General features: G+C 37.3%; 2 protein-coding genes and 1 long non-coding RNA gene across 3 annotated transcripts in view; all 3 read left to right on the forward strand.

Moving 5' to 3' along the window:
* The window catches only part of LOC139148009 (uncharacterized), a 497,920-nt gene that overhangs the window by 262,518 nt on the left and 211,083 nt on the right, over positions 1-24,319 (forward strand). The gene's annotated exons all lie outside the window — the stretch shown is intronic.
* LOC139147990 (prelamin-A/C-like) lies at positions 2,178-23,336 on the forward strand. Its single transcript, XM_070719243.1, has 10 exons — positions 2,178-2,329; positions 2,668-2,909; positions 8,380-8,564; positions 8,899-9,181; positions 16,990-17,175; positions 17,536-17,661; positions 18,793-19,007; positions 19,495-19,655; positions 20,471-20,633; positions 21,381-23,336. The coding sequence occupies exons 3-10, from the start codon at positions 8,407-8,409 to the stop codon at positions 21,475-21,477; spliced, it is 1,389 nt and encodes a 462-aa protein (XP_070575344.1). The 5' UTR covers positions 2,178-2,329; positions 2,668-2,909; positions 8,380-8,406; the 3' UTR covers positions 21,478-23,336.
* The window catches only part of LOC139147991 (uncharacterized), a 3,572-nt gene continuing 3,296 nt past the window's right edge, over positions 24,044-24,319 (forward strand). The window contains exon 1 of the long non-coding RNA XR_011555847.1: positions 24,044-24,319. This exon is cut by the window's right edge and continues 569 nt beyond it. This is a non-coding gene — a long non-coding RNA (uncharacterized lncRNA).

A 24,319-nucleotide genomic window follows, 5' to 3' on the forward strand; every position in this document is an offset into this window, starting at 1 on the left:
TACGAATAATCTTGTTCCGAAAATGTCATCCTATTAGTGAAATAGTCCACGGAGGGCGTTTTGAATGAATCTTTCATTTTATTGAGATGTATATACTGTACACTCGAACTATGTCCCAGTGGTGGCGTTCAAGTTCGAGCCGTTACCCGGATTTTTCGTGTACATACCTCTGATTCACTTTTCAATAAACCACTCTCGATAGCGGATCACAGATGAATTGCAAAGAATGAGTGTATGGAAGTTGGAGAGTATCATGTAAAGCGACCACTTTCATATTTTGTTTAGTTTTAATTGTCTTTTTTTCTGTGTTTGTTTTGAAAAAAAACAACTGTTAATCGCCCTGCATACCATTACAAACTTATTCGTTTCGCTGACATTCCTGACTAATTGGATAAAGTGTAGACTGTTGGCTTAATATTGTAGGGGATACAATAAAATTCTTAGAATTCATGTCTACTTTCCACAAATCATCTTTCTTATATATGAAGTAGGTCATTGAGTAATACAGTCCGGGACCTCAGCAAATTTCAAGTCCCCACTGTTAAAATATTAGAAGGTCCGTATTTATGTTTTGATTGAAATCAAAATTTTCTCTCTAAGTGAAAAACGACCAATTCGGAACTTTGCACAATGAGGAACGTGCTCATTATCATTGCGATTTGATTTCTAATGCTTTGAATTCGTTCATTGGCAAAACCAATAAAAGGTGCTGTACGGAACATACAATTGCACACAACTGCAGTGTTTGGTTGCCAACCACCGTTGCTATCCATGGGTGATCAGCGGTCAGACCGAAAAAATAGTCGACCTGTTGACCTACGGTTGCCTCAGGCCCTTCACTACAGACCAATCAAGGTGTCTAAGATAGCGTCTGCACACAGTCATTCGCTTATACCTTGAATATTCTTGTGATGTAAAATACAATCTGAAATATTGAAAAAGGATGACTCATTATGGAAGAATTCGTTTTTCCAAAAAGTTTATCTCCGTCAGGTAATCCTGTTGAGCCGAGAAACAGTCACGCAACAGACAGACCATGCAATTTCGTTCATGGTTGTCAAAGCACCGACAGTAGCAGGAAACACAACACAACACACACACACACTCTCTCTCTCTCTCTCTCTCTCTCTCTCTCTCTCTCTCTCTCTCTCTCTCTCTCTCTCTCTCTCTCTCTTTTCCAGGAAAACGTACAGATGAAGTGAGTCTCCAAACGTAGCTATTTTCAAAACTCGAACAACCAAAAGAAAGGTACTTCTAGGTATTACTTATGATCCAGCTCTGGCAAAACCTCACGGTTCAAGACTGCGTTTGTATTTTGTGTATCGGTGCCTCATTCTGAGAGATTGCAATTGAATTCTGTCATGTTAGTACCTGGTACCAGAATTATTTTGTTTTGTTTTACTTTGTTGTTTGCCGGCTTGATCAAGAAACCGAGTTTTCGTGAACCTTGGCACCGTACGAACCGTAAATGTACAGATAGTTTGTAGAAGAGTCATAGTTTGAAGACACAAAATTGTCCACGATTAACGCGTCGCAAACAGCTTGCACATTGCACAAAAAGTTAAAAATAGCCGAAATTCTAAAGTTCAAAAAGTTTGCCATTGCTATAATATCAATTTGACACTAAACGTTTATTCATTAACATTTCACATTTCACATTGTTGCTGATTTGCTGCTCTATATCACAGACATGCTTTCACTGTTGATAGCTAAGGTTATTCCGGGAGGTAAACCAACTAGCACAGAATTATTACCGGTTATGCGAAAAACAATGCCAGTGATCCTCAACAAAAGAATTTTTATTTATTTATTTATTTATTTATTTATTTATTTATTTATTTATTTATTTATTTATTTTATTTATTTATTTATTTATTTATTTATTTATTTATTTATTTATTTATTTATTTATTTATTTTTTTATTTATCTATTTATTTGCAAGAAGGCTATTCCGGCCCTTTCATCGTCCCCGCGTGACCATTCATTGCTGACAATAAGGATTTATTCGTTTCGGGATAGCGGGTGCTCCCTAACATCAAATTTCTCAGACCTTGTTCCCCTGGCGGTGGGTTGGCTTTCAACCTCTTTAAACAGCCTGATTGGTGCAACGCGGGGCACATCGACGTGACATCATGAATAGATCATTGTTTGTCTGTGTTTCCCTTTTTGTTTCTTCAGTGGACGTTAGCAACGGAGAAATATGACTAAGCGCTTCATGCTAGCCCGTTTTGTCTGTACCTAGGATCAGGCTCTCATAACACCTTTGCAGGCACTTTGAACATTATTCGGCGCCAGACTCCGGAAGGAAAGTGCTTACATACTTTCCCGGTAAGCTGTCAGAGCCTGAAAATGTTTTATATTTACCGAAGTTATATTCAGCAATCAGTTGTCGATTAATTTTTCGAAAAATATTTAATTCGATCGCAAGCAGTCTATCTTTCGTTTACTTTCAATCATTTTTTCATGTGTTGTTTTCGAGCCATCACACTATCTGGCTTGCACCTTCCACAGTCCTTCTGTATACCGTGATTTCTAATTCGATGTGCATTATTCGCGGTAGAGTACGATACATGTGTGCATTGTTTTTTGGCAAGTGCCCTTGGGACAGGTGCAGCTTGAAGCCTCGTCACTGCCTCAACACTTTCACATTTTGTGTGTTCTTACAGAATAACAAAGCGTAGGACAACTGTGGGCCATAGCGTCGATACTGGACAGCCATGACCGCCAGGCACGTGTCCTCGGTTCAGGTCGGCCCATCGGCCACACTCGGCGACGGCCGTGTTGTCAGCTATTCGTGGTCGTCTGGTAGTATGAGTCGCCAGCAGGAGAGAGCTGAGCTACAGGGCCTCCGTGAGAAGTTTGCCGCCTATTTGCAGAAAGTTAGCGCTCTGAAGAATCAAGCGAGTATGTAACCACGTTTGAGAGACCAGTCTGACACTGCACTTTACAGTGATACGGATGACCTTAAGACTGTGTACGCGTGACAACTGAAAGATTTCAACTCTCGCTCAAACTTTTTCCTATGAAATTATAAACCATTCTCTTTCTAAAAATCGGGTTCACCATGCAAACTTTAAGTACTAGATATCTTACAGGAAGGTTAATGGACGTAAAAAATATCGATTAAAACACCGGAATCCCAATAGAAGGTCGACCGGCGGCTGCAATTCAACGGTGACATTTACTGCGTTTTTACGATCGCGCTTTTTTTTAAGTTTTTTAATGGTTATCTTTATTAGAGCGCTTCGAGAACCTCTCATGATCATTTAATGAGTCGTTTTGTTGGCGTAAATTTCTGTCCGTGCCATTTTATGAGCTGTTTTATACCATTTTAATGGGGTATAAGGAGAGGAGTAATTTTGGTAGTCTGAGCTCACCCCTTCATCCATAGCGGGCGCTTCTGTGTGAGAGTTGTCAGTATGTCGCTTATAGACAAAGGAGTAGACTATTGTTTTGCTTTGAAGACTGAGGGTCTATACTCAGTGAATGCATGTCGCTCGATCGCCTATCGCTTGGAGTCCCCCGTCCGGCGACAACGAACTGTAATAGAGAAACAAAACACTAAACATTTATTACCACCATTTGTAAAACAAATGGCTGCCATTCTCATGTTTACTTTATGGAGAGTAGTTAAATTTATGTTTTTTAACGAAAAAAAAGACGATGGAAATCTTGTTTGCTTCACGAACTTGAATTTGAGTCGACACGGTAAAAATTTCGGAGTCCGAATATCTGTCACAGAGGCGCATTCTGCCTAAATAGGCAAATAAAAGGAGAGTTGTATTCAGGGGCAAAATATTTTCTGTGAAGAGCAAACTGTAGTCAGGGTGCAGCCAACGGAGCTATTCATCGAAAAGCAATTCCAGGAGCAATATTTGAGGGCAGGGGAAGTTACAATTTTGCTTGGGCAGGGGACATATTTTTAGGTGGCAGGGGAGCAAATTTTGGTTTTTTTTTTGTCGGGCAGGGCAGATATCAGTTGGTTGTTCTGGGGACAGGGCTTTGCAAAAAACGAGGAGAGGGGGAGCTACTTATAAAATGGGGCAGGGGAATTTGAGCCATTGTGTTTTTTCTGGTGAAATGTTTTCACAGGGCAGGTGAAAATCGACAGGTTTTTTCATAACAGGGTAGGGTAGCTCCATGTCTGCAGGGGAAATGAAATGACAAAATTTTGGGGGAAGTTTTTGCAGGGCATGGGAAATCGGCAAGGTTTTTTTTCCCCATAGGGCAGGGAGCTTCAAAAATGACAGAAGGGGGAAACAGGCAAAAATAAGTGGGGAGTGGGTAAAAATGAAGTTTGAGTGCGGGAGGGTAAGTCGAAAAATTTTCAGTGGGAGGGCAAATTAAGAACAGCTAATTAAATACCCTCATGACTTAAAATTAGTCAGTTCACATTACTTGTCATGCACAATATATCTTGTCATAATAAAGACCCCTTTAAAAGTGCATTGTTCGTTGGCTGCACCTGTGTAGTTTTAAAAAGTACAGCTCCTCGCCACGTTAAGGCGTTGGATGTATTCGTTTGGCATACTTGGATGGGTAGAGATGTTGAGAAGTTAGATTTGAGTAGGAAGTTCGTTGCTCGCTGGGTTTGTGTTAGCAGTGAATGGGTAAATGAGTGGTTGGGTGTCGACGGGGAAAAGAACGCCCGCTGCAGTCCGTGATGAGTGGGTCCTGATGATGGGCGGATAAATGTCGAACACTGCAGAGGGGTGAACTTGTGAGAGGACTAACGCCTGTAGCGGCATGCAAGAAATCTGAAACAAAGTAAACGTTCAAGGACAGAAAACCAAGTGATTCTTATTTCTGTATTACTTTTTGAACCATTTACTTCGTTAAATACCTGTTCAAAGACATTTAAAGTACAATGTGCCACGGAGACAGATATTCGGACTCTGACTCAAATCTTTCCGAAGCTTTTCTGGTCTTTTCTTTTGAAGGCTTATTTTAAAACTCTTATTATGAGAGACATTTTAACAGTCTTAGATAGTTTCTTTCATAATCGAAATTATATTTTCCCTATAGGGTTAACACAGGGATTGCGGTAATGCCGGGTTTCAGTAGTACAAAACTTCTTTCCACGTTCGCCCCTGATTTTTATTCTTTGTTCCGTAAGAGAATGGTTTAAAGTTTCATACAGGAAAGTTTGAGCAAAAGTTTAAGTCTTTAGGTGATCTACATAAATTTAAATGGTGACAGTGTGGAAAATTCAAGGGGGCATCTGCCCCCCCCCCCTTGCAGGCTACGGCCCTGTATGTCATGGATCGTTAACGCTTCCTGCAATTTATCCACTTTAACATAACCAAATCATTCAAAAATAAGGTTTTGTTTGTTTACAAGAATGGCGTGATAATTTTAAAAGTTTGTAATTTTGACCTTCTTCACTATATCAGCGTCATTTGCCCATTTCACACTCTACAGAATGTTGAAATGCCCAGTGTTTAGTTGAAACATTTAGCCTGTTCATGATTATATTCCAACAACAACATTTCAGTCTGGATTGAAATGCAATTTAAGTAAATAAACGCTATCTTTTCATGGTTTATGTTAATAAACTGAATAATAACCATTTCAACGCGCTTCGGAAGTAAAAAAGGGCAGTTTGTCTACAAATGTTGTCAAACGTCATAGCTACAATCCTTTTAATTTTGAGAATATACATATCTGCAGCTTTTAATGCTTGTTCCAAATATCTGTCTATCCGTTCAGTTCTGTCTGGTAACATAGTGAAATGATATGCATTCAAATTTGAACACGGGTGGCTACATTTTAAACAAGTCTTACGCCCGCCAATTTTACAGTGCAGACAGACACACATAACAAGTTACTGTTGCTAATGACAGGGTCAGTATCTGTGACTTTTGATTATTTTTTTCACACTTTTTGTGCCAAATGTCCACTAGTTCATTGTTCTATTCCCAAAAGCGAGTTAAGATGCACAGTACTCAGCTTGTCAACTCGGCCAGTACATGCGTAGACTGTATTGTTATTGTTGACATTGTCACGTGAATTCTGCTCCGGACCAGAATCAAATGTAAACAATGGCAGCGCATTTTACAGGTGTAGACGCAGTGGTGACAAAATATATATTAAGTATTCCAACGTGGTTTGGGGAAAAGAACAAGAAATTACTGTTGACATTAAAACACAAATAATAAAAAATTACCAAAGTTACAGCTACTGGCCTTTTATGGTACAATGCCCATTCTTGGACAGATACTGTATTGGGACTTTCAAACTTTTACCATTTTTTGTAGTCAACCGAGGGTTCATTTTGAAGTTCATTTATGTGAAATTTGAAAAAAATGATTTTTCGCATAAAGTTGACACAGATGGTAACGGCCACTTTAAATTTCAAGTATCAATCAGTAAATCTTTGGTTATCTGTTTCGCTACAAGGTCACTCCACCAAAGATTGAATGTGTTCACTAGTACTAAATTTCGCGCATAATATATATATATATATATATAATATATATATATATATATATATATATATATATATATATATATATATATATATATATAATATATATATATATGTTCGACTGTGGTTTTTCAGGTGTCCCCAGTGTTGTCGGTGGCGTGGTTATGATAAATTGTTTGTAGGATATTACACACGTACCAATCTTCTGGTTCAAATAGTTTATTATAACAGCACAACGTTTCGTCCTAAAAGTAGGACTTCCTCAGGTGCTACCAGATCAAAAAGTTTCAACACGGAGTAAGTCACAGTGATATTTAACGTACAAAAGTTACATGTCGGAGAAAATACTAAGTGACAGTATGATGAAATACAGGGGTTTTTCTTACCTATTTGAATGGCTCAGATGTTGAATGGCAATTGGGAGAATGTTTGAATGTGTATTTATAGTGTGGCTGGGAGGGCGCTAGTGTTGGAATTTGAATAAAGACAATGGGAGTAGCTAGCTGTGAATATTTAGGCCGTCAGGTGTTAATGTCTTTAATTTGGAAATCCACAAGGATTCCAGCTTTTTTCGAAGCGGGTCGTCCATTTTATTGATTTTCACAATGCCAACTATTGAAACGTCTTGGATTGACGTGTTTGGTGTGGTTTTATTTTGTATTGTAGGAGGGTGTTTCTAGGAATGATTTGGCCTCCTACAATACAAAATAAAACCACACCAAACACGTATTCCTTTTGTAGTTACATTTAACCCTCGGCACCCAAACATCAAACAGATCGTTCAAACTCACTTCAATATATTACAAAAATCACCCCGTTGTAAAAGTGCCATCGCTGAAACTCCAATCATAGCACACCGCCGTAGTAGAAACCTGCGAGATCTATTAGTTCACAGTGAACTACAACAGTCCGATGCACCAGCAGGTTTCTACAAATGTGGCTCAACCAGGGGCTGCAACATCTGTAAACTTTCGACAAATGCCACCAGTTTCCATAGCCACTCAAATAATACAGTTCACACTATTACACAAAACATCACATGCAAGTCTAAAAACATAATATATCTTATAACCTGTAATAAATGCAAAAAACAGTACGTAGGAGAGACCAAAACAGAATTTCGATTAAGATTCAATAACCATCTGTCCACCATCCGTCGTAACTCAAACATGCCAGTAGCGCTCCATTTCAATTCAGATCAACACACAATCCAAGACGTTTCAATAGTTGGCATTGTGAAAATCAATAAAATGGACGACCCGCTTCGAAAAAAGCTGGAATCCTTGTGGATTTCCCATTAAAGACATTAACACCTGACGGCCTAAATATTCACAGCTAGCTACTCCCATTGTCTTTATTCAAATTCCAACACTAGCGCCTCCCAGCCACACTATAAATACACATTCAAACATTCTCCCAATTGCCATTCAACATCTGAGCCATTCAAATAGGTAAGAAACAACTCCTGTATTTTCACCATACTGTCACTTAGTATTTCTCCGACATGTAACTTTTGTACGTTAAACATCACTGTGACTTACTCCGTGTTGAAACTTTTTGATCTGTAGCACCTGAGGAAGTCCTACTTTTAGGACGAAACGCTGTGCTGTTATAATAAAGTATTTGAACCAGAAGATTGGTACGTGTGTAATATCCTACAAACGAATTTATATATATATATATATATATATATATATATATATATATATAATATATATATATATATATATATATATATATATAAACAGATTACTTCAAGTACAAAGTAATGAAATGAAATCTATTACCTAAGTTTCAACTATATATATATATATATATATATATATATATATATATATATATATATATATATATATATATATATGAAGTTTGTCAATTTAAGGCGTGCATTACATTTATTTACATCATCGGTTGTCAACTGATATTTAATGCAACATAATTGTTTCTGCAGACGGAATCTTCCTTTTTGCTAACCGCCATGTCAAATCTAGAGAAGGAGATCGGGGTCATCAAGGGCATGTACGAAAAAGAACTGGACAATCTGAGGAGAGAGCTAGAGGCGGCAGTCGTCGACCGGCAGAAATACATGCTATCTGCGCAGAGCAGTTCAGCAGCTTTGGCCGAACTTCAAGGGAGGTAAGGGACTGTGAATTGAAACCAGTTAATTGGAATTTTGAAATATTAATGGATGGGATATTCGAGCATTTACTTATATGAATTCAAGCCATCGGTGTCTTTCAACGTTCGATAATTAAAGTTTCATAGTCATTTGTGCTTCCACAGGTCACCAAGTATATAGGAGACAGTGTGTACATAATTAGTAAGAAATACATATTTACAAATCTTCCCTTGACAAAATTAAATGCAGAACTATTTTAAACGTAATATTTGAATGATTTTATGTTCCGTTGAAAAGTACAAGTCTCAAATTATGCCTGTCATTCGTTTTCATAACATTTGCATACTACAGATCCAGAGAGGGCCAAAGTCAATCTGCTGTATTGACTGAAGAATTGGCCAGCGTCAGGAACCTGTTATCGACACGGGACGCAGAGCTGAACCAAATGACAGCACAGTTCAAGGATCTCAGCCAGCGATTGTCAATTCTGCAGAGGGACTACCAATCCATGAGCGCGGACTACGACGGCTTGAAAGCCACCTACGGGGAAGTACAGCTCGCCCTTGCAACCGCACAGGAAACCATTGCAAGTCTGCATGGGAAACTCGACTTCCAGAACAAGATATATGCCGAGGTATCACCAATTATATCCCAGATTTTAATTTCTATGTGCTTCCCTGTTATTCTCATTCTTTATCCGTACATTTTATTTTTGTAATGCTTTGACCACTAAAGTGGATTTGGTTCCAGTAACTCAACATATTCAAGTTTCGAAATCTGCGAAATTACGCAAACTTTTCGTTTATTCCACAAGCTGGTCGCACGATTCTATCCTAGCGTATTCTCCATGACATGCAAAAAATGCTATTTGTTTTTAACTGTCAGTCCTCAAACAGCTTACAGCACTGAAACATTTTGAATTTGTATCCAAACCAAAGTAAAGCAAAAACTCAAAAAAAACCTGGTGTTTCATCTTTACTCTGAAACACATATTAAAGGCCCATGAGCTGCAACTCTGCGAAATTTGTAAAACCTCAAGGTACTTCCAATATCCTCAGATATTCATTGCAATCTGCAGATTGAACGATATAGTCATTAACTACGCCTCAACAACGTTTGCTTGTGGCAGAATAGGCAAGAAATAGAACAGATTTTTGTTCATTTTAAATATCCTGCCATTTTTAAAATCTTGCCATATTATGTGAAAAATGGATAATTTTTGTCACAGTGGAGTGAATCTCTTTCCCGTCTTTCAGTGGGTTGCAGCATGTTGTATTTGTAAAGATTCAAATGTGTACAAACGCAATTACGCTGTTTATCATGTAGCTGCATGGAGGCGGCCATATTTAGGTGTGCGCCCGTTTATTATTTGTCTTACTGAAACCTCCTTGTGCAGTCCCACTCAGTGAATAATTATACTTGAGTAAACATCTCTCTATAAGAATATTTCTCTGAACTTATTTTAATCTGAATATAAAATATGAAAATATGCCAAAAGTTGCAGCCCATGTGCCTTTAAAGGCGCGTACACTTTTCTCTTCAGTGTGAGTAGAGTTTGCGGTGTCGGTGTGGTGTGCATGTCACTATTCTTTTTCATGCGAAAACTGAAAGACTAATGTGCATGGTAGTTTGCCACACAGTGCAATCATACAACGCACCACAGCGCTGTCCCCCGACGTTTAATGGGCTAGAGGGGGTTTCCGTGCACCCCCCCCCCCCCACAGGATAACAAACCTGTATTTTTTAGAAGCCTTGGGATCCCTAGAATACGAAATGGAATTTTAACAGAAAAAAATAAAGCGATGCAATAGCTGTTATGGTCATGTTTTGAAGGGTACCGCAAAATCACAGTGTTGCAGATTTGCTTGCATTTTTGTTAAACCTGTCTTATTTTAAGACATCTGCTGAGCTTGTTTTTGAATATAATCTAACTTGTTTGGTGTCATTAGAAAGGTAATTTATTCTTCTTTAAGATAAAATATTGTACTATGCAGTATCTTCTACAGTTTTTGTTAAATATGACCAAAACTTACCCTTACCCCAAAGTTTAACATTGCAAATTACAGTAAATCTCAAATTCAACCAATTGTTTAGCGAGACATAATAACAAGGCAATGCTTTGTATGAAATCTGTCTTCTTTGGTACAGGGACATGTCAGAAATATGAAATAGACTTTTAACAGAAAAAGATATTGGGATTCTATAGCTGTAACAGTCATATTCTGAGGGGTACCCCAAATCATAGTATGCAGATTCATATGCGTTTTTGTTAATTCTGTCTTATTGTAGGTCATCTGCTGAGCTTATTTTATTACATTACCATTTGTTTTATATGTTTAGAAAGGTAATTTAATAGTCTTTAAAATGACATATTGTAATATGCAATATCGTGTATAGTTTTCATGGAATATGACAAAAATCTACCCCATACCCAAAAGTTTATATCAAAAATTACTGTCGTAAGCTAAACGCAAATTCTACCATATTTTACTAGACATAATGAAAAGGGCATGTTTTTTTATGAAATCTGTTTATTTGCTACAGGGACATATCAGAAATATGACATAGACTTTTAACAGAAAAAATATTTGGATTCTATAGCTGTAACAGTCATATTTTGAAGGGTACCGCAAAATCACAGTGTTGCACGACTTTATGCATTTTTGTTAAATCTGTCTTCTTATAAGTAATCTGCTGAGCTTGTTATTGAATATAACCTGGTTGTTAGGTATCAGTAGCAAGGTAATTTACTAGTCTTTAAAGTGAAAATGGTAACATGCAATATCTTGTATAGTGTTCATGAAATATGACAAAACCTACCCCACACCCCAAAGTTTACATCGAAAATTACTGTTATAGCTAAACGTCAAATTCTACCAATTTTTAGCTAGACATAAAATCTGGCCATTGCTTTCATATTAAATCTTTTTTATTTGGTACAGGGTCATGATAGTAATATGAAATAGACTTTTAACAGAAAAAAATATTGGAATCTATAGCTGTAACAGTCATATTTTGAAGGGTACCGCAAAATCACAGTATTGCAGATTCGCATGCATTTTTGTTAAATTCTGTCTTCTTATAAGTTATCTGCTGAGCTTTTTTTGAATATAACCTGCTTGTTTGGTATCATTAAAAAGATAATTAACTAGTTTTCAAATGACATATTTTTATATGCAATATCTTATACAGTTTTCATGAAATATGATCAAAGCTTACCCCATACCTCAAAGTTTATATCCGAAAATTACTTTCATCGCTAACATCAAATTCTATCAATTTTTTTACCTAGACATAACAAAAAGGCAGTTGTTTGTATGAAATCTGCTTTATTTGGTACAGAGACATCTCAGAAATATAAAATAGACTTTGAACAGAAAATATATTGGGACTCTACAGCTGTAATAGTAATACTTTGAAGGGTCCCACAAAATCACAGTATTGCCAACTCGCATGCTTTTTTGTTAAATCTGTCTTCTTATAAGTCATCTGCTGAGCTTGATTTTTAACATAACCTGGCTTATTAGGTATCAATAGAAAGGTAATTTACTAGTTTTTAAATGACTATATTTTGATATTCAATATTTTGTTTAGGTTTTATGAAATAGGACCAAATCTTACCCCATACCCCAAGGTTGTACACAGCAAATTACTGCGAATCTGAAACTCTACCATTTTTTACTATTAACATTTTATACAAAAGGCAATGCTTGTATGCAATCTATGAAATCTGTGTTTTTGTTACAAAAGTATGTCACAAATATGAAATTAACTTTTAACAGGAATATAATATGATTTAGTAGCCATTTGGATCATATTTGGAAGGGTACCCAGGTATCATGGCAAATTTGCTGAAACACATACATTTGCCATATATGGGTTCCCCTCCAAAAATGATCCAAATGGCTACTAAATCATATTATCTTCCCGTTAAAAGTTTATTTCATATTTGTGACATACTTTTGTAACAAACAAACATTCAGATTTCATACAAGAATTCTATTTGTATTATGTGTAGCAAAAAAATGGTAGAATTAAGATAAGCCGTAATTGCGATTTGAACTTTTTGGGTATGGGGTAAAGTTTGACTCTATTCAGGAAAACTATGAAGGACATTGATATGTACAATATGTCACCTTAAAGAGAATAAATTCACCCTCCTAATGATACCCCACAAGCCAGGTTATGACATAATAAGTGCTAAGAAGATGACTACAAGAAGACTGAATTTAACAAAAAGGTGCCAGTGGGGTACATGGGATTTTGCATTTCCCTTCAAACTGTGCTGTAACAGCTATTGCATCCAAATATTTTTTCTGTTAAAAGTCTATTTTCGTATTTTTGACATGATCCCGTACCATAATACAACAGATTTCATACCGAAACATTGCATTTTTTATCATGTCTAGCTAAAAAATTACGGAATTTCACGTATCTATACAGTACATTTCAATATAAACTTGGGGTATGGGGTAAGTTTTGGCATATTTCATGAAAAATTGTACAAGATATTGCGATTACAATATGTCATCTTAAAGAAGAATAAATTACCTTTTCAATGATACCAAACAACGTGAGATTATATTAAAAAATAAGCTCAGCAGATGACTTACAAGAAGACAGATTTACCAAAACTGCATGTGGGTCGCAAAATCGAGATTTTGCGGTACCCTTCAAAACATGACCGTAACAGCTATTGCATCCCAATATTTTTTCTGTTAAAATTCCATTTCGTATTCTAGGGATCCCAAGGCTTGTGAAAAAATACAGGTTTGTTATCCTGTGGGGGGTGGACGTAGACCCCTCTAGCCCACTGACTATACCCGAATCACTACTTTCGAGGAGCAGACATGTTTACAATGCATTATGGGAAATATCGCTGAGGTCATAGGGGTCATTCGTGCCAAAATGTCAGTGCCGCGGCGCGGCCTCAACGTACGTTCGCATGCATGCAGGGTGTTTGAATATCAAAACAAACAGCGTCGAGGTACCGTACTTTCATGCGCGTACAAGACAAATGTCTGTCGACTTGTATCACGACAAAATTCCACATGTAGGGCGATATTTTCCATACATGTTATTTATCTTTTATGAAGGTAAACGTGCGGGGCAACCCCAGCCTAGACCTAGACCTGGTTTGAAAATACGAAACACACATCATCACGATACAGAACTGACACTAACATAGCTCTGCACATGCTGCATGGCAGGGTAAACAAATACAGACTATCAAAATTGTTTCTTTTAGTGGTTTTTACTTGGTTCATAACGGTTTTCAGGATACAAGAGATCCCAGCCCGGCCCGCAACCAACCCGGCCCTAAGGCAAAGTCGCCATTCGTATTATTAAAACGCATCCGGCCCACGGCAAACTCACGTCTTGGTTTGATTCCGTTGTTTATCACATGTAACTTTTGCAATGAATGTATTATACATATATCGGAATTAAAAACTATTTGTTGTCGACTGTGATTTTAGTTGTAGAGAAGATCGGACCATGGACGTATTACGTCCATTTTGGACTGATCGTATAGTTTAGCAAGTGCCGCCTTCCATTTGCATCGACAATCTTTATAGGCCTAATACTCAACTCACACTAGTAGAGAGTGTATGGTACTTTCCAAAATTGGACAAAGTGCAAAACTGAACTTTAAAAAGGACTACATTAGTATCCAAGTTGTACAGTTAACAAACTGTTTAATAGTGAGAATGCTACTGGAGGGTCGAGCACAGATCTGTGTTCTTCAGGAATATAGGGTCCCCTATCAAGACCTATACTCCATAGGTAAACCCTTTTAAGATTTAAGAGCGTTTTCCGTTTGTGTAAGACTGGAACAAGTGGAGAAATCTACCCCACTTTCCTAGAACAATAAAACTCGTTCTGTGATAAAAATTTGTACCATGAAATTCATATCTATTCCTATTCAATACTTAAACTATGATCACTCAATCTGAATTTCGATAAAGCTCTGAGAAGAGTAAAACTTGACAAATTGTTCAGGTATTTTTTCAAAATAAAATTCAGACTTGAAAGTTCTGTACGTACATAATTTGTCACAACCTCAATTTTTCTTGTATCAATTGACATATTCTCCTTACAAGTGATCCCTAGGTATCTTCCTTTTTATTTTCTTGCTTAACTGGGTATATGATATCACTCTTTTGAGTGAAAAACATTCATATGATTGTAACTTCCCAAAATACAAAGAATAAAATTTGCCCAAGGAGAATTTATATCTCTGTTTTCTAGAAGCGCCTGTTTCAGAATATGATCTCCTGTCAAACTATTTAACTCAGTGACACCAATATTTTAATAAAAGACAAATAAAGATAGATCTTTAATGGAAATCTGTCCAACTTCGCTCTCATCCCTTCAAGTAGGGTACATTTACTCACTTCCAAGATAAATCTGTAATAAGACATACTTAAGACCTTCAAGGCAATTATCAGTACTTGTAATTTGAAAGAATTGGTATGATTAAAGTATCAAGAGTTTTAGACAAAATTTTGGACTCACCACCATTTCACTTAAAATTGACTTTCTGATGCTGAATAAAGCTTTCATTGCTTTCTTTTTAAGAGTAAACTGATTCTGCTTGAATTTTCCATTTGGTGTAAAAACTATACCTAAATATGTATACTGATTTACAGTTTCAATTGTTTTTTTCTCATATTAAAATGACTGTTTCTTTATTAAACGGTTACCTTTACTGAAAACCATTGTTTTTTGTTTTACTTAAAGATTGTAACTTATTCAAACAAATCTGTCCAGTTTTGATACTAAATCGTCAGCATATAAAATACAATTTAACTTTAGATCTTCCATATCAACGGGAAAGAAAGAAATGTCCCCAAATATATTCGGAAGATGGTTAAGAAATATGTTAAACAATGTAGATGAAAGATTACAACCTTATTTTACTCCCCCCCCCCCCCCCATGAAGAATTAAAGAAACCAATCTGGAATTTTGATTGACGTTTTCACGTTATACTGAGTATTATCATACATGGAATCACAACTTTTGCATTTTTAAAAATAAACCCTTTCTGAAACAGAATCAAAGGCTTTTTTAAAATCAACAAATGCCACTTAAAGAAGGTTTGATGATTTTTAGGCCCTTTAGCGGTGTCATTTTATGCGTGGGGCCATCTACTCCTGCATGAAGCGGGGCAGATAAACTTAACGATTTTCAAGGTTCAAGACATGAGCATAGCGGCTATCGCAGCGGTACTTGTGGCGTGTATCGAACGCGATCGGGTCATTGAGGTCATCGCCACAGGGCGATGACCTCAATAACCCGAGCGCGTTCGATACATGCCACAAGTACCGCTGCGATATCACAGCTAAGCGGCCTGAAGAGCGCGAGCTGCTGGTCCGACGCTGAAAGTGGGTACCTTGTACAACGTTTCAAGTATTTGCTGTGGAAAAATAGCATCATCCTTTCTGAGACTACGTCATAATATCACTGTCAAAGGTCCAAGGGACCATAATTTGGTGGCGAAATAATGCTTCATTGCGGGAAAGACTCCAATGGGTTTGGGGTGGTAATAACAGAGATAGGCTGGGAAATCACGGCGTCAAAACGTATTTCATTTTGGCCAACTTGGCCTATGTGACACTGACATTACTTTCAATATTTTGCCCGATATGGGTTCACGGTTTGACATCTGAATGCCAGTTTACAAGCGACAGAAGTAATAGTTGAAGTATGCAATGGTGACTCTCTCGATCCATTGCCAATGTTCAAACTACATGTATTGTATATCATATCGCTCACACATACATACACAGTTACGAACCGGCCGCAACGCCCGTGTCGACAATCATTGCACTGTCGTCAGTGAAGGAATGGTCACACAGATGCTCGTTAGCTTTGTAGTCTGCTAAATCGATCGTTTTTCGGCTCGATCTATCGATCCCATACTCGATCTGCGCGCCACTGCAACGTAGAAACACAGGCGCTTTTTAGGTTGCAGTGGCGCCCAGATCGAGTACGGGATCGATAGATCGAGCCGAAAATCGATCGATTTAGCAGACTACAAAGCTAACGAGCATCTGTGAATAGTGTGAGGTCACTTTGTGCGGAAATACAAGCTATAGCAAAATAACAAGCAATAGGCAAGGTTCAGTCTGCGCGATGTGGATTGCCGGTGTGTATGTGGTGCGTCCACATGTGACGATTTGAGCGTTTTGGCACGAATGACCCCGTGACCTGAGCTTTATTTCCCACAATTCATTGCAAACACGGCCTTCGTTTGGTAGTGATTCGGGTATTACAACCGTTCACGTACTCACCACACCGAGTCGTGCGAGCGCCCTCAAGGACAAACCAAAGAAAAAACCCGATATCAGTATCACTGTGACTCAGAGAGAAAGTTTGTCAACAAACCGATCGCACCAAGTTCTGATTTCTCAATTTGGTCATTGATTCGACTCTCCTAGGAAATCGCCGAACTGAAAGATCGTCTGCAAGCCGAGTCTCAACAGCTCATAGAGTTTGAAACGAAGGCGAGACAGCGACCTCAGGCGACGGACAACATCAACTCCATTTTGGCGAAATTCAGGGAAAAAACAGAAGCTGAACTGCAACAGTACAAAGTGGAGTCCGAGTCCAGATACACACAGAATGTAAGTTATATTTTGACTACATTGCAAAAATTCATTTCACTTTTATCCTTGACGTTGCTTGTTTGGTCATGACCATTGATTCATTTACACGTTGGTTTCATTTATCATGTCTAAAACAGGGGTCGAATATATGCATGAGTCACCCATTCATTCAGTATCTTTTGACATGTCAAACAATATAAGTAGTATCTCGTATCAAACAAAATTCATTAAAAAATGGCGAGTTTATCCCTTTAAGATGAGCGAGAACCGTAGCTTTTTTAAGTCGACCATCTCTTATAATATTGAATTAAAACTTCCATATCCCACGTGACCAGTATCAGTCGTGCATTCTCAGTTCTTTGATTTTACTGTGTACAGTTAGACGAGTTGCAAGTTCTGATCGACCAATATGCGGCGAACCTTGCCAAGGCAACAGAGGACAATAGAATTTTGAGTGGTTACATCGAAGATTACAAGACTCAACTTTCGTCCCTACAAGCCAAGGTAAGAGTTTTCTCCCAGGCGCTTTTTTGGCGGGGTGTTTTATTAGATTTAATATGATAATCATGTTGCAATGCGATCAGAATGCACAGACTACAGAATGTACACGTTGAAAGAGAGAGATCAACAACAAAATTCATCTTATGCAAATTTTTCTACGCCTATCGTAGAAAATAATTTCTTGATCTGTCGGAAATATGTGCTAACAAGGAGCTAACACACTTCAAACGTTGGCGAACAGCGAGGGCTTGAATTCACATCACACGAGACGAACGTATCTTCTTGTCATAGTTAATGTTGAGAAGATAATTAATGATAGTGTGCCGCCTGACATTCAGAATCTTTTGCATCAATATGGGAATTTCTGGAGATTTCTTTGCATTAGCCCTACATATCGGTACGTGTGTGATACATGGGATTCCCTGTCATCAGACGCAACTGCCATCGGTTATTCGCGCATCGACATCGCCCAAGAGAGGCGTTGTTCATGACCATAGCAACCACTATAAGGGGCGCCCTAAGGGGCCTGTGACCCTGTAGAAAGAGTAAAAAAAAATTAGATATCTGGAAAAAGCTATCATTTCTGTTTTTAAAAAGTGGTAACTGAATGGATAATTGCTTGGGGCAATTATTCATTCAGTCTACATGTATTAACGCTATTTCGAGTTTGACTTTCCAAGAATGTATGTATGATTGTGATGCAGTTTGCCTGTTTATGCTGACGTGACGTTTCAAATATATATATATATATATATATATATATATATATATATATATATATATCGAAGTGTACAGATGTCCTCGTGGGAAATTATAGTGCTCAATGTGGAAAGCAGAGCGTTATAAATAATAACACAAATTACTTCAAGTACAAAGTAATAATATCTGTTACTTAAGTTTCATGTATCCTGCAATCTTCAGACAGATTTTCCTGTCTGAAGATTGCAGGATGCATGAAACTTAAGTAACAGGTATTGTTATTTTGTACTTGAAGTAATTCTGTGTTATTTTATATATATATATATATATATATATATATATATATATATATATATATATATATATATATATATATATATATATGAATACATACACACACATACATATGTGTAATGTGCAATTTCCTCAACTCAGATTCGAAGTCTCGAGTCTGAAAACAGCGCCCTCAGCCAGAATGTCCAGCAGGAGCGTGACAAATCTTCAGCCCAGGTCAGGGCATTGGAAAGCAAAGTTGAGGAACTTCAACGGACACTGATTGTCAAACTCAAAGAAATTGGAAATGGACTGGATCAGCCTCTATGGTCTGAAATCGAGGCTTTGAAGGCACTGATCACCGACGAAGACAATAAGTATGTTGGGTTTATGGTATTTTTGAGAATAGTAAGTCTTTGGTGGTTGTGAATGTCTTTTTAAATCTGACCACGCTATTGACACCAGTTCCCCACCGTCACGTCATAGCAATTTATGTCGTTGAAGTTCTCATTAATAACGACTTAATTGCGATTTATTTTGTCTGAACTACTCGAACACAATGTGTACGAACAGTAACAATATTGCTTCCTGGCATGAATCTTAAACCTCGTCCACAGCCAAATTTTAATCATCACTCCGTGGAAACGTATATCAGAGGCTTCAACAGCGCAACACGAGAGTCAGATTCGAGGAAAGGCAATTTAAAATACACTGTCGTTCAAATACCATTTTAGGTACTTATACAACAGTAGCATACATTACTTGTCTATCATATTTACTGTATTGGTTTCTCATTATTTCAAAACTAATGGCTTGGGTCGGGAGGGCGATGTTTTACCTATATGGACGTTCCTATCTCCCCAGACTGCAAAGCATGCTGACGTCACAACAGTACACTTCCAGAGTTTCGTCATTCGGCCAGGGAGGGTCAAAATCCAGATACCCCTCGACCGTGACCATGCCTATGATATCTGATGCAAACACAGGATATTCCAGGCACATTGTCGGGATGACCCACGCTAGAGGTAAATTTCCTTTTCACATTTGGGTTTGGGGAATGCAATTCAACAATTTAAAATCTTGTTTTTGACAGTATCGATGCATTTAGGAAAAAATTACACAAAACACAAAGACCTTGCATAGCTTGTAGAGATTATAATTTAGGCATAGGGGTATTCATATGTCTGTCACTAGGGGTGGGGGCGGGGAAGGGGGTGTCCTGATCGCAGCACAGGTTTCTTGTTGCTGTTGTCACTTTATTTTATACTTTGGAGTATAAAACGGCCAATAAAGATTTGTACCACCAACTGTGAGGCGCCAAAGTAGCCCATTCTACTGTGCTAAATGCCGGGGCTAAATTATTGACTCTTAGCCGAAACGATGGATGACTGGCACTCAAACTGATTACGACTGGAGCAACAATGTTGTCAAAATTCCTGACCTGACTATGTTGTTGACCGTTACACTTGTTTTGCTTTATTGACGATGAGTCGTTCTTTAACGCTACTTTGTTAACTTTCTTGCGGATGAACTATCTGTTAAATGATTGATAATCTGTCACTCATGTTGACAGTACTACATACCATATTAAAGCAATATTACAGTCACCTGTGGTCTATCCCGCTCTGCGTCTATACACTGCCACCTCCATACGCCCCATAGACATGTTACATATACCTTAGGTTCTTCTCAGGCTTATGTACACACGTCTATGGGGCGCATAGACGATGAGCGGAATAGACCACAGGTGACTGTGGAAATACTGAAAGTTCCACTTCTCGTTTCATTTGATTTTGATATTTTTCTCTACCGCCCCTCTTTCTTATCTTATTCTTTCCAGTGCCGCTGGTATCAACGCTGAAAGATTCGTCTCTCACGATTGCTAGGCAGAGCAATATCACTGGCCTAGCGGGCGCTACTTCCGGTTTGAAGCTTGGCACCGGAACTCTCGAAGCTTGCAGCGACTCAAAACCGGATATCAAAACGACTACTTCGACAAAGAGGTGAGCACATTCCAATCCGATTATTTCTTACTGGCGTCATTTTCTCTGACTAAAGGAATGCACGCTGAAGTTGGGCAAAATTTATTTATTTCTTTCTTCTAATAAGTCTGCAAAGTTGACAATGGGGAATGTTATACCTGTTCATATTCAGTGTAGTCAGCCTTAATTTCAGTCAAATTACAGAAGGTCATTAAATATGCAAATTAGGTAACAATGACTATACGAAACTCACCATGTTGCCGGCATAAGTAAATCTAAGTATTACCAGTGTACCTCAGAAGTCTGATCAAATGCACTGCATTCAGTTTTGATGTCTTGCCTAATTACGCATTAATCGCAATTATATAAGATATGTCACATTAATAAATCTTAGAATTCTCGCACGAATAAAATTTAAATAGAGCCATTTATTAATTTTGCATTAAAGCCACTGGTGACATTCGTGAACCGGGGCGACAACACGCAATTACTTCTACATGTCTTTCACAGCCATTTAAGTTAATTGAAGAAAAAATACAATTTATCAAAATACCACAATAGAGAATATAGATTAGTTATCCTGGTTTATGAAATGACGCTGTAATGCTGCTTATTCTCTACCTTATTCCGAAAGTTATTTCCCTCAATAAAGGCAAGGCTGTAGTACTTCAATGCTTTAATTTCTGCTGTAAGGGCTGTTGAAAAGGGGACTCTTTTCCTGTATTCACGGCACTTGCTCACCCAGCATGCTCTGCTTCTTCCACACAGGTCTGGCGTCATTTCCGGTAGCAACCCTAACCAACTACAAACGGGCTACATCCGAATGTTGCCAAGGTTAACTACTTCTCTGTCACCCAAACGCTAATTCAAATATCTATGCTAATGGTATGGTCTGCAAGACGAGAACGTGCATTGTGTATTTTCCTGTTTTGGTCGATTTTTTCCTTTTCGTTTTGTGCGTTATTTACAGTCGGATAAATCTCGTGTGTGATTACTTTTTTGCCGCTATTTTCCATGAAAGTGGAGCAACAATACATGTCATAGTAGCTCATTCTTTCTTTCAAATAAACAATGAGTGTTTATTTCAAATCACTGTGAAGAACAAAATATTTGTGCATTTTTTCAAGTTTGCTACTTTTAAGGTAGAATGCGCCTCGGGGACAGATATTCAGACTCTCAAACTTTTATAATAGTTTTAGCATTTGGTCTACAACATTTGGAGTTAATTTTGAAACTTATCGAGTAAGTATAATTTTCACAGCCTTATACTTGCAGAAGTCGAAAATTTATTTTCCCATAGAGTTAACACAGGAATGAATTTCAAGTGTCGGTAAATATAGGGTAATTTGTTTCTCTAGTACAAGAATTTGCATGATTCCTGATTATTATTTCTTATTTTGAAAGGGAACAGGTTAAAGGTTTCCTCACGCAAAGTTTGATCAAAAGCTATGTTTTTCAGTATCCAGGCCCGTACTACCTTAAATCCCAGATTCATATAGCTCCATTGAAGTGGATCATCTGATATCGGGAGGGGGGGGCTTGGAATATTTGAGGGGAAATCGGAGAGGTTGCCTTGAGAAATCCAGCCAAGAATGGCAGAGAGAAAAATAAAAATAAAAATAATGTAAATTTATATTTTCAGCGCTCAAAACCAATAGCCATATCCTGAATTTGAACTAATGTATCCCGTAAACGTTTGAAATATTGGAAATTCCAAACACTTCTGCAGCATAAAATATGCTGCATTTTAATTTTTTGCATTAATTTGCATTTCTTTGCACTAAGTGGTGAACAAAGTATAATGTTTTCCTGTTTAGATAATCGCTTGTCTCGCTTTACAATGTAGTAATGGGAAATCATTTCGTGTCTGATATATTTTGATTCTTCATGAAAACTCTGTTAAAAACACTCAAAAATGACCACCAAATAACCCCATTTTAATAAAAAAAATTCAAAATTTTCTGTATCAGAAGGGGGACATATCCTCTTAACTACCCCTCGATTAATTTCGTCGTTTCAGTATACCATTGCCTCTTTGCAGTCTTTCAAATCCTTAGTCGGTTTGTGCCACATACTTTTAGCCTACGACCTAGAACAAACTCAATCACTAACTGTGGTAGTGGGTTTCTTACAGATTGAGGCCTCAATGACGTCTTGTTTGTGTCCATCAGTAATTTTTCTGTAGTAAAGGATGCTCCTATTTTCCTTTCAACTTTACAGCTTCCTGAAACAGAAGCTGTTTGCCTATATAGTTCCATGTAAACTTTGGGCTGCTTAACATTTCTTTCCTTATATAGTTTTGTCATGTCATATGAAGTAAAGCATCGTAACAAAAGAAACACAAATATTACAATTTCAGCGCGCGTATGTCCACGAAAAAAAGATAGGGGAAATTGGAAAAATTCAAGAATTCAATTATTAGAAAAAATAATTCCAGCTGATGCAGGGAGAGAAAAAAATAATGATCAAGAGTCAATCTTCCAAGCCCTCCCCCAATATAAAATGGTCCACCCCTTAGACTGAGAGCTCCAAACCAAACAACGGTCCGTTCAATCAACACTAAATGTTAGACCATTATTTTACAACATGAGCATGATACTGTGTGCCTTACTTAAGACTTGAAAACATGGATTTGGAAGTGTGTAGACATTAATAACAACTAATACAACCATTAAATAAAAATATCAATAAATAAAGTCATTCTTGATTTATGACAATGACTGGAAATTGTAGGCGTGCTTGTGTGAAGCTGTTTGCAGTAATTAAGATGGTATAGTAGTCGGTTATTTTTCTTTTACAAACGCCCTCATTCATCTTCCCAGCGAAAGTTGAAATACCAAATGATCAGTTTTGCCAACACCGAAAAATGAAACCTAGTCTTTGTCGAAATTAATTTGTCAGCAATAAGAATACACATTGCACGTGTACAGAGTGTGTCGTTGACAATTTTACGAGTGATTGTTATGGATGTTTGACAATATGCTGTATGTTACCAACAGAACAAATACAGGAAAACGTACGATAATGGCAACTGATAGTGTTGTGTCTACTATATCTATCTAATACTATCTATCTATCTATCTATCTATCTATCTATCTATCTATCTATCTATCTTACTTTCTGTCTGTCTGTCTATCTATCTATCTATCTATCTGTCTGTTTGTCTGTCTGTCTGTCTATCTATCTATCTATGTATCTATCTATCTATCTACTTATCTCTCTATCTATCGATCTATCTATCTATTTACCATAATAGCAACCGTTCGTCTTGTTTATATATATATATATATATATATATATATATATATATATATATATATATATATATATATATATATATATATAATCTGACCGATAATTTACTGAATGTGTATGTGTGTTATCGCATAGATATATAAATAGATATTGCCGCTCAATAAAAAGACACGATCTTTACATTACAATTTAAAATCGTCGTGGCGTAAGTTTTAGTCTTTAAAGTAAAATAATTAGCCTAGTAAAATTCTTGTAACTATGAAAGGAAATACTTTTTCTTGCTTCTGAGGAAGGGCATCTTGAAAACTGTCAATTATAATCGAAATTGCTTTTTTGTTTTCACTTTGAGCTTGCAAAATAGACATTAAACAGCGTAAAGTGCATTTTATACTGTACTTTAATTCACTTTCTTTTGTCGTTTAAGATTTTATGAATCCCCGGCACCAATAAG

Source organism: Ptychodera flava, chromosome 13, assembly GCF_041260155.1.
Source record: "Ptychodera flava strain L36383 chromosome 13, AS_Pfla_20210202, whole genome shotgun sequence".
NCBI lineage: Eukaryota > Metazoa > Hemichordata > Enteropneusta > Ptychoderidae > Ptychodera > Ptychodera flava.

What these genes read in the sequence shown, in the direction of transcription:
- LOC139147990 (XM_070719243.1), top strand. Translation starts at nt 8,407, where the DNA reads ATGTCAAATCTAGAGAAGGAGATCGGGGTCATCAAGGGCATGTACGAA. An exon ending in TTGGCCGAACTTCAAGGGAG is followed by an intron (nt 8,565 to 8,898) that starts GTAAGGGACTGT and finishes TGCATACTACAG; the next exon opens with ATCCAGAGAGGGCCAAAGTC. An exon ending in ATCACCGACGAAGACAATAA is followed by an intron (nt 19,008 to 19,494) that starts GTATGTTGGGTT and finishes CTATCTCCCCAG; the next exon opens with ACTGCAAAGCATGCTGACGT.